This window comes from Mesoplodon bidens (assembly GCF_964165515.1).
Source record: "Mesoplodon bidens genome assembly, chromosome: 7".
Lineage (NCBI taxonomy): Eukaryota > Metazoa > Chordata > Mammalia > Artiodactyla > Ziphiidae > Mesoplodon > Mesoplodon bidens.
Genome location: NC_138164.1, coordinates 64,939,549 through 64,949,410, shown reverse-complemented (window position 1 = coordinate 64,949,410; position 9,862 = coordinate 64,939,549). Strand labels below are relative to the sequence as shown.

General features: G+C 41.1%; 1 protein-coding gene across 4 annotated transcripts in view; it reads left to right on the top strand.

Moving 5' to 3' along the window:
- Positions 1-2,887: 2,887 nt before the first annotated feature.
- The window catches only part of NARS2 (asparaginyl-tRNA synthetase 2, mitochondrial), a 139,515-nt gene continuing 132,540 nt past the window's right edge, over positions 2,888-9,862 (top strand). For all 4 annotated transcript variants that reach the window (XM_081239727.1, XM_081239729.1, XM_081239726.1 and 1 more), the window contains exons 1-4: positions 2,888-3,356; positions 6,531-6,640; positions 7,155-7,275; positions 9,247-9,387. In XM_081239727.1, the coding sequence (XP_081095853.1) occupies positions 3,216-3,356; positions 6,531-6,640; positions 7,155-7,275; positions 9,247-9,387 (513 nt within the window). In that variant the 5' untranslated portion in view covers positions 2,888-3,215. The remainder of the gene's footprint in view (positions 3,357-6,530; positions 6,641-7,154; positions 7,276-9,246; positions 9,388-9,862) is intronic.

The window sequence follows — 9,862 nt, the reverse complement described above, 5'->3', positions numbered from 1 at the left end:
CGCTGAGACGCCAGCGAGGTTTGCGGGAGAGAACGAGCTTATTCACAAGGTAGCCGAGCCAGGAGATAAGAGAACAAGCTTCAAACCCACCTCCTGAAGGCAAGGGGACTTGTATTTATGGGATACTCAGGGTGGTCTTAGGTGTGGGGAAAGGTCGGAAGTAGGGAAAAAGGTACGGTAATCAGTGTCAGTGCCTATCTTTTAGAAGCTCTGAAGCTTTGCAAGTTTAGCTGGAAACTGTCAAGCCGAGCCTGGTTAAAACCTTCCACAAAGCTGACAAGTAATGCTGACAGTGTTCATTGCACACACCTGCAGTATCAAAAGCTAACAGGAAGGATGTTTCACTTCTGTTCCTCACTTCAGGGCACTTCAGGGAACTCCATGGATCATAGAGAGCCTGGTATGCATGCTAAAGAAAGCAAGTCCTCTTTATGTTGTAGGGAGAACAACTGAAGGGTTGCTTTATCACTGGATGACGAATGGGTAAGAGAATGAATGGACTCTAGTGCCAAATGCCAGTGTAACTTGGTACAAATTATGAAACCTCTCTGAGTTTCCGTTTCTCCTTTGAAAACTGGGGATGATGCTACTACCCCTACTTCAGAGGGCTGTTACGAGGATTAAATGAATGAATATGTGAAGAATATATTAACAGTATACATTAATATTAACATATTAATCCTGGAACACAGTAAGGATTCTATGGCGCTAGCCATCATTATTACCAACAGTAATAGATTCATTTTAGAAAGATCACTCCGGCAACTGTCTGGAAGATGATGAATCTAAAAGGAGAAGTGTCACTCCAACACTGAAAATAGAAATAAATAAGAAGATGATATGATTTGATACAGTACAAAGAGTGGCTTGAACTTAGCACCAGACACACAGATACTGTAGTCACCTTTCAGTGATCTACATTTTAAATGAATTATCGCTAGTTTTCAGTTTCACCCACTGGTTTCCCTTGCCTTCATCATACTACTGGCCAGTGGTCCCCTGCTCAGAAAACAACCCTTTGACTTAAACAAGTAGTAGGGACAGGGTAAAAGAAGTTAGGATCCTCACTCTCTGAGACTCAGACTTCAGTTCTTAAGATGCACACTGGGGAGGACCAGGTAAAGAAAGAAGGCAAGACAAACACATGGCCTGGGTAGGAAGTGAGCCAACTGGTCACTATTTTTGGTCCCTTGGACAAGGTAGTCAAAGGTAGTCAAAGAGGAGATTTGAACTGGGATACATACCATTGGTATGTACACCAGATTGTCTTGTTCCCCAGATTTTGCAACCGATACCAAAGACATACTTTTTTTTTTAAGGCCCATAGCTACATAATTCAGAAGGCATTTAGCTGCAAGTTTTCATATTTCTGTTCTCAAGGTTCAAGAAGTGTCCAAGAACTTGGTATTTTCATGGGTGATATTTTCTAGTCTGTTTTGAGAACAGTTTTACAATTCTTCCAGGCTTTTTGCCCTCCTGGCAACCGTTCTTGCCCACCTTCTGGCAGGAAACACTCTTTCCTACATCCCAACCTGGCAAAATGCTGATCCTCCTCCAAACTCAGCTTATTTCCTTTTGTAGGCTACCACTTCACTTGGCTTTTACATTTATATTGGTACTTATTAGTTTATATTACAATTCTCTGTTTTCTTGCTGGTCTCCATGTCTAGACCATGAGTTCCTTGATGGAAGGGACAATGGTTTTATTTCCCACCTTGGAGAGACTGTATAGCATAACAGTTTAGTAGATGGAGCCAAGATTTCCAGTTTTAAATCTCACATTTATAGAATGTATATCCTTGAGCAAGTCATTTAACTTTTCTGTGCCTAAGTTCTCTTATCTGTAAAATGGGTATAATAATAGTGCAACTTGAAGTAACTAGCCCTTACTTCTTTCTTTTAATAAGATAGAAAACTAGTTCATAAGTATCAATGAGTTACAGAAAAAAAATTTTTTTTGATACGTTTAAAAGGTGGTCTAGGGCTTCCCTGGTGGCGCAGTGGTTGAGAGTCCGCCTGCCGATGCAGGGGACACGGGTTCGTGCCCCGGTCCGGGAAGATCCCACATGCGGCGGAGCGGCTAGGCCTGTGAGCCATGGCCACTGAGCCTGCGCGTCCGGAGCCTGTGCTCCGCAACGGGAGAGGCCACAACAGTGAGAGGCCCGCGTACTGCAAAAAAAAAAAAAAGGTGGTCTAATACATGAAGGGGTCATTGTTTCCAGGTCAAATAAACGCAGATAACTGTGTTGGAAAAGGAAAGAGAGAGGCTCAAAGATTCTGGCAGGCAATGCCCAGCAATTCCTCCACTCTCTCTCCAGCAGCTTCACGCTGTCATGCCTTCTCTGACTACCCCGTTCCAAGTCTCTTCACTTACTCTTGCCTGTCAAAGGGTTACCTTCTGTAGCAAGCCATCTTTGGCATCCCACGCTTAGGCTGTGTCAGGGAACTGATCACCCTTTTATTCAATTGTCTGTTTAGATGTCTGATACCACCCAACTGTGACTTTAGCAGGGCCTCTGTCTTGTTTTTCTCTGTTCTCAGAACTCAGAAAAGACTGATCCCCTCTCAACAATCAAGAGTCTCCTTCTGGTGCGCTTTCCTTCTGCATCAGTCACTCCTTGCCCTTCACTTTGCGTTCCTCAGCATCACCCGGAAGCTTTAGAAATGAAGACTCTTAATACCTCGCCCCAAGTGGGTTACCTAGTTCCTTCAACGCTAACCTCTACAACCCTAGCGTCTTAACTCCGCCCCATCTCAGCTCCTGACCCCGCCCCTTCCTCCGCTTCGCCGCCTCTTTAAGTGAAGTCACAAGTACGCATGCTCCCTCTGAACTTCCTCGTAGCGTGTTGACGTTAGCGTTGGCGTGGTAACGTAGGGGTGGGTGCCGCGCGTGTTTCAGCTAGGGCGCCGCGCGTGAGCTTAGAAGCTACGCGGGGTTGTGGGGTGTCCCGGGAGCTCAAGGCGCGCGCTTTCTTTTTGGCGTTCGCCGCTGAACGTCTTGTGTCCTTTCCGCCCTTTCGGGGAGGGGGAAAGCAGAGCTTCTCCTTCACGAGCTGGGGCCCGTGAAGGAGAAGGGAGCCAGCGGGGGACTCTGGAGTGCCTGAGGGAAGGGCTGCGGCCCGGAAGAGGGGAGGAGAAGAGAGGGTTCCTGTAGGCAGAGTCCGCACGCGCTGGGATCAGGGCTGGTCCCGAGAAGGGCCTGGGGCGGCCGCGCTATGTTTGGGGCCCGGTGCCTGCTCCGAGCCCTGCGTTCCTGTTCCTCGGCTCCCTGCCCAAGGCACAAACCTTCAGCCAAACTGAGCGTGCGGGACGCTCTCGGGACCCAGAACGCAAGTGGGGAGCTCGTTAAGGTCCAGGTTAGTGTATCGGAAGGGGGTGGGTTTGTCCTTTTCGTTGACTGATATGGCACGTCCACGTCTAGGCTTGCCTTGTGCTGTCGGGTCGGACAGAACGACCGGCAGGGCATAGTTAGAAAATGTAGGCAGTCGTGTGGGTCCACGTTTTTCTCCTCTCATTGGTTACCGTTAGTTTTGCCTGGAAAGTGCTGGAACTTTGCTATCATGATACAGGTTATTACCCGTAAACTTGTTAATCATACAGCAAAATGAACGAGCCCCTTTTCTTTTGTCCCTCATAACGTGTGTCCACAGTTATATAGCTCCTTGAGTGCAGGAACTATGTCTTACCCGTCTTGATAGTCACATGTAGCTGGCAGTAAATATTTGTTCAACTAAACCATACCTTTTATTCAACTTTTAACCACCTCAGTGCCTAAAATGGGGCTTTGCATAAAACTTATGTTAATAAATTAGGAGAACGAGTGGAGTGTAGCAGTTTGAAAGAGCTCTGGAGTCAAGCTGCCTCGGTTTAAATCTCTGCCGCTTAGTAGCTTGTTAATTATGGGCATGTCACTTAACGTGCTCTAAACCTCAGTTCCCTCTTATGAGAATGGAGATAATAGTCCCTATCTCACAGAGTCCTGAAGATTAGTTACAAAACATTTAGGACAGTGGCCCACCTTGAATAAATGTTAGTTGCTATCCTTTCTCTTGTTAATAATAATATTTGCAGCGTCTCCACACAGAAGGTACCTCCTTAAAGGAGCAGACTAAGCAAGGAGGTTTGACTTACTAGGTTGCTGAAACACACTGATGCAGCTATTTTTGCTGTCCTCACACATCCTTGATTTTTAGCAGTATGACCAATTTCCCCCCTTTGCATTTCTTTGGGTTTCATATTCTTTCTATTATCCAAATCAAAACGTTTTCTTGCATTAATCTGTTAATTCGACATACATTAATACCTTTGTGTGCTAGTCTAGAGAGGATTCAAAGATGAAAACAGAACCTACTCGCTAGGTTAGAGGCTTTCACTTTAGTGCTTTGCAGTCTAATTTAGAAGTATCTGAATTGAGTGGTACTGTAATTGTAAAATACACACTAATTTTGAAGAACAAAAGAATGCAAACTATCAGTATTTTTAATATTGATTACATGTTGATATATATTTTGGGTTCAATAAAATATACTATTAAAATTAATTTAACCCATTTCTTTTTTTTTTTTTTTTTTGCTGTGCGCGGGCCTCTCACTGTTGCGGCCTCTCCCACTGCGGAGCACAGGCTCCGGACGCGCAGGCTCAGCGGCCATGGCTCACGGGCCCAGCCGCTCCGCGGCATGTGGGATCTTCCCGGACCGGGGCACGAACCCGTGTCCCCTGCATCAGCAGGCGGACTCTCAACCACTGCGCCACCAGGGAAGCCCTAACCCATTTCTTTTTTATGTAACCACTAAAAAAGTAAAATTCCATATGTGGCTCACATATTTTTGTCAGACAGCCCTGGTCTGATGGCTAAGACAAGAAATGACAACGATGTGATAAGTATTAGTGGTATAAATAGAAAACTTTGAGAATACAGAGAGGAAGTTCTTAACCGTGTGAGGAGGTCAAAGAAGACTTCTTGCATGAGGTGACATTTCAGCTGAGTCTGGAAGGATGTGTTCCTCAGGCACAGGAACCAGGGATAGGGTGGAAATATCATTTCAGAAGAGCTTGTTGACAAGAACATGAACTTTGAGATCTGTGTTTGAATTCCACCTGTACTACTTGGTAACCTTGAGTATTTAACAAGGTTATCCTAACTTCTCTAAATATGTTTCATCTCTAAAGTGATAGTTCTTGTGAGGATTAAGTAGAAAAATATTTATAAAGAGCTTAGGACAGAAGCACATTAAACAGCGCCCCATAAATGTTAACTTTCACTAACAAGGAAAAAGCAAGGCGTTGGTGCTTGGGATTGGGCATGTTCAAGTTATGAAGGGCCTTGTATGTGAGACTGAGGCAATTTACTCTTTATTCACCGTAGCCCTGGAGAAAGATCAAGCACTTCCTAGTAGACTTGGGTTTAAATTCAGGCTCTGCCGTTTACCAGCAGTGTGCCCTCAGGCAAGTTATTTAACTTCTCTGAGCCTCAATTCTTCACTTGTAAAATGGGAATAATGATAATCCACATTGCTGTTGTGAGGAGGAGGTGAAACAGTATATGAAGAAGGTAGTAAAATGTTTGTCACATAGTAGATGTTCAGTACATGATAGATATTCTTCCACTGGAAAATATTCATGGATTTTCTGCTGTGTGCCTGACAGTCGCCTTCAGTGCAACTAAAAATGTGATTCCTAAACTCACAAAATATTATGGACATGCAAATAAGTAATAGAAGGGCTTTAATAACAGTGTCTATTAGGGTGTTGTGGGTATACAAAGAAAGTCAGGATCAGTACAGTTTTTCTAAGTAGGATCATCTCACTTTTCCCAAGCACGTTTGATGGTTAACCGAACACCATCAACTGTTTCACAGTTGTTCAGAGGCTGCTAGAATATTCTCTCAACCTCTATGCTAGTTAAATTTAACTAGCATAGAGGTTGTCATCTGTGAGAGAGCTGTTTTTAGTATTCTACTTGAAGACATCTCATTTGTATTCATGCATACCTGTCATTTAAATTCAGTGTCTTTGAAAGTTTATGTGCTACTTAATATGATCATAATAAGTTTCTTGAGAATTAGTATGATACTTTGTAAAAAAGAAAACCCCATAAAGATGTTTCTAGTCTATAACTACATAATCTCCCTTCTGGGAATTTGATATAAAAGGAGAAAGGAACCAAAATATGTGCCCTGTTATGTGTAATGGTGGGGGAGAGGGGCAGGGGCAGGAAGAAAACCTGGAATATTAGGGGGGTTGGTTATGTGAATTAGGCTCATCAACCTAACGGGATTTGGGACGTCTTATTCAGAATGATGAGCTTTGTTAACAAAACGACAACAAAATAGGTGGAATGCCAAAGCTGTATTTCACTGTGATGAGAACCATATAAAATTATATATGCATATTGGTAAACTAAAAGCAATTGATTTGTTCAGGCAGGATTATGAAGACTTTTTTTTTTCATTTAGTCCTCTGTGTGTATGTGTAATGAAAATATAAAGTGTTTGTATTTTAAACTCACATTTAGAAATATTTCTCATTAGGGATGGATTCGTTCAGTCCGATCCCAGAAGGAAGTCTTGTTCCTGCATGTAAATGATGGGTCATCTTTGGAAAGCCTTCAGGTTGTAGCAGATTCAAGCTTTGACAGTAGGTGAGTTTTTTTTGTGTGTTTGTTTGTCTTTAAGAGTACTTTGATTTTTTTCATCTCCTCTGTTCCCCATTTCCCTAATCCAAGTGTTCATATTGCCCCCTCAGTGATCTTTCTAAATAAATTTGCTTTTCATAGCTTTGAGGCTCAAGTCCAAATACTTAGAATCAAGATCCTTTTCTCCTGTCTCTAACATCTTCATATGACAATATCCCCCACCTATCCTTTGCTTCTCTCTCAACTATGTGCAGCTCTCAATCCAATTAAAGGTAAAATCTTGTATCATTAAATGGTTTAGGGACTTCCCTGGTGGTCCAGTGGTTAAGACTCCATGCTCCTAATGCAGGGGGCTCGGATTCTATCCCTGGTCAGGGAATTAGATCCCGCATGCCGCAACTAAGACCCGGTGCAGCCAAATAAATAAATAAATAATAGTTTAATGTTCTGAGAGCAAGGTTGGTATTAATATGAGGGCTACATGTAAGACCTTGTTTATGCTATTGTTTTGTTATTATAGAGAACTGGCCTTTGGGAGTTCTGTGGAAGTTCAAGGGCAGCTGGTAAAAAGTTTGTCCAAAAGGCAAAATGTGGAACTGAAGGCAGAAAAAATTGAAGTTGTTGGAAACTGTGATGCCAAGGTATGTGTTGTGACACGATTATGGAGGCTGTTAAGGCTTAATTTAAAACATTAGCAATGTTTTAAGTGGATTATTGGGAAGATGGCACTTGGAACTTTTCGATTGTGACTTCCTAGATAATTGAAACAAGCTATAGACTGAGGAATGTAGAAAGAGTAGCAAAAGTATTTATGTAGATGGCGGAGCCTCAGGAGTAAGAGCTAAGTGATAATACTCTGTGTATCTCTGTGATGCCTGTCACTGTTGAGATTTGCCACTTTACAAGCATGCCTAGTCAGCTGCAGTGAGAAAGACATACCAGGGCAAACCACATTCTTAGGAAAGCTCTGCCTAGAAATTACTTTTGCATGTTCTAGAACTGTACCATCTGGTGCAATAGCCGCTAGCCACCCATGGCTATTTAATATTAAATCAGTTAAAATTAAATTAAAAATTCAGTTCCTCAGTGACATTAGCCACATTTCAAGTGCTCAGTAGTCACATGCAGCTAGCAACTACTGTACTGCATTGCACAGGTACAGATCATTTCCGTTTATCACAGAAAATCCTGTTGGATGGTGCTAGAGTGTGGGGATGCTTAGGCTGAACAAAGATAAGAAATTCTACATTAAGAAATGTTTATTCCTGTTTTTGCAAGACTCTTCTGTTAGTAGCTTTTTATGTATAGCCTGATAAAGAGGTTAGAGGGAATAAAACCATAGATTATCAATCCAGTTTCTATTTGGAGAAAATGAGACCCAATCAGGTAAAATGACTTGCATTAGGTCATATTGCTGATTAGTGGCACAGCTGAAGTTTATGTGCTAGCCATTTTAACCCCCTGTGGCTTAGCTATACTCATCTTCAAATAGTTAATGAACAAAAAATGAGGAATATAGGGAAATAGCATCATTTTAATTCAAATTCATTTTTAGTTCTTTTGGATAATTGAAATGTTAACCATTTTTATTTTTGCTTTTTTAGAGGGATGTTTGATTATTAAAAATTTGCCATGTGTTTTACTCTTCTTAAATTGTTTTCCCTTGGTGGGTATTGATGCTTTCCACTACTCTTCCCCCTCATTTCAGTGTCATTTTTAAGTATTCAGCATTAGGGAATTCTGAACCTGCTAACAGTCCCCAGATTCCTATTAATGTGATCATATTGTCACTTTCGTAGGTATGGGACCTATTTCTATAAATTAATGTGTGCACAAGGCCTAAAGGAATAGATAGCTATGTTGGTAGCCTGTTTTAGAGTTCTTTTACTTAGCTTCTCTGTTATCTTTTTTATTGAAACTTTGGTTTTGGTCTGAAACTTTTATCCTATCTTCTCAATCTTGTAAAATGAGGGTGGGCAGGGAAATTTTTCTAGGTAGAGTCATAATTTCCTTTAAAATTTTTATGAATATACATTGCTCATTCAGATGACAGAAAGCTGTTGACCCTCACTCATGTTCTGAAACAGCAGCACATGTTGATAAATGGTGATAAATAGTGCTAATTGATAATGAGCGCTTGTGGACTTTCAAGACATTTGGGCAATTTTAAAATTCAGTACCAGCTGTGTGTATACAGCTGTAGAAAACATAATGTTTAATATCTACAATATTCTAAACTCATGTATGCCAAACAGTGGAGTGTTTTGGGTAACTATATCCTAATCTCTCTATTTGCAAGTAGTGATTGATAGCTAACAGCTAGAAATTTGATAAATAACAGATTCGCCTTGGTGATAATAAGTAACTTTGCCCAAGGTTCCAAAGCTAATAAGTAGTAGAGCTGAATTTAAACCCCCAGCCTTCTGATTTCACTCACTGTTCTACTAACTTGTTAGAATTAACGTGGACCATATTCAGTTATGTTAAAAAATAAGGAACGAAAGTGTCTTAGTTTTATTCTAAAGCATTACTATTTAACAAATGCCCTGTAAACTGATTTTATAAAACTGTATTTCTTTTAGCTTCTAACTTGTTTTTCCTTTTATTGTCAGGCTTTCCCTTTTAAATATAAAGAGAGGCATCCTCTGGAGTATCTGAGACAATACCCTCACCTTAGGTGTAGGACTAATGTTCTGGGTTCTATACTGAGGGTTCGCAGTGAAGCCACAGCTGCTATCCATTCTTTCTTTAAGGTAAGGAGCTTTGCTTCTAGGTGTTCTTTCTTGTGAAGAAGTTGAATAATTGTAATACTGGCGTATTATCCTGAAAGTTCTTCGGGTTATTTATTCCAAGCACCCTTTATTGTGTGGTACTTTTTTCTTTGGCTGATTTTAAATTTTCTGTTTATCAGTGGTTTTGAGTAATTTGATTAATGTGTGCCTTGGCACAGTTGTCTTTATGTTTCTTGTGTTTGGAGTTCATTGAATTTCTTGGATCTATGCATTTTAATTTTCACCAAGTTTTTCAGTCATTATTTCATCAAATATTTTTTATGTTATCTCTCTCCTTTGGGGACTTCAGTTACCCATATATTAGGCCACTTGATGATGTCCCGATAGCTCTCAGATGTTCTTTTCTTTTTAAAAAATCTTTTTTTTCCAGCGTGTTTCTTTTGGATAGTTTCTATTACTATGTCTTCAAGCTTACCGATCTTTTCTTCTGCAGTGC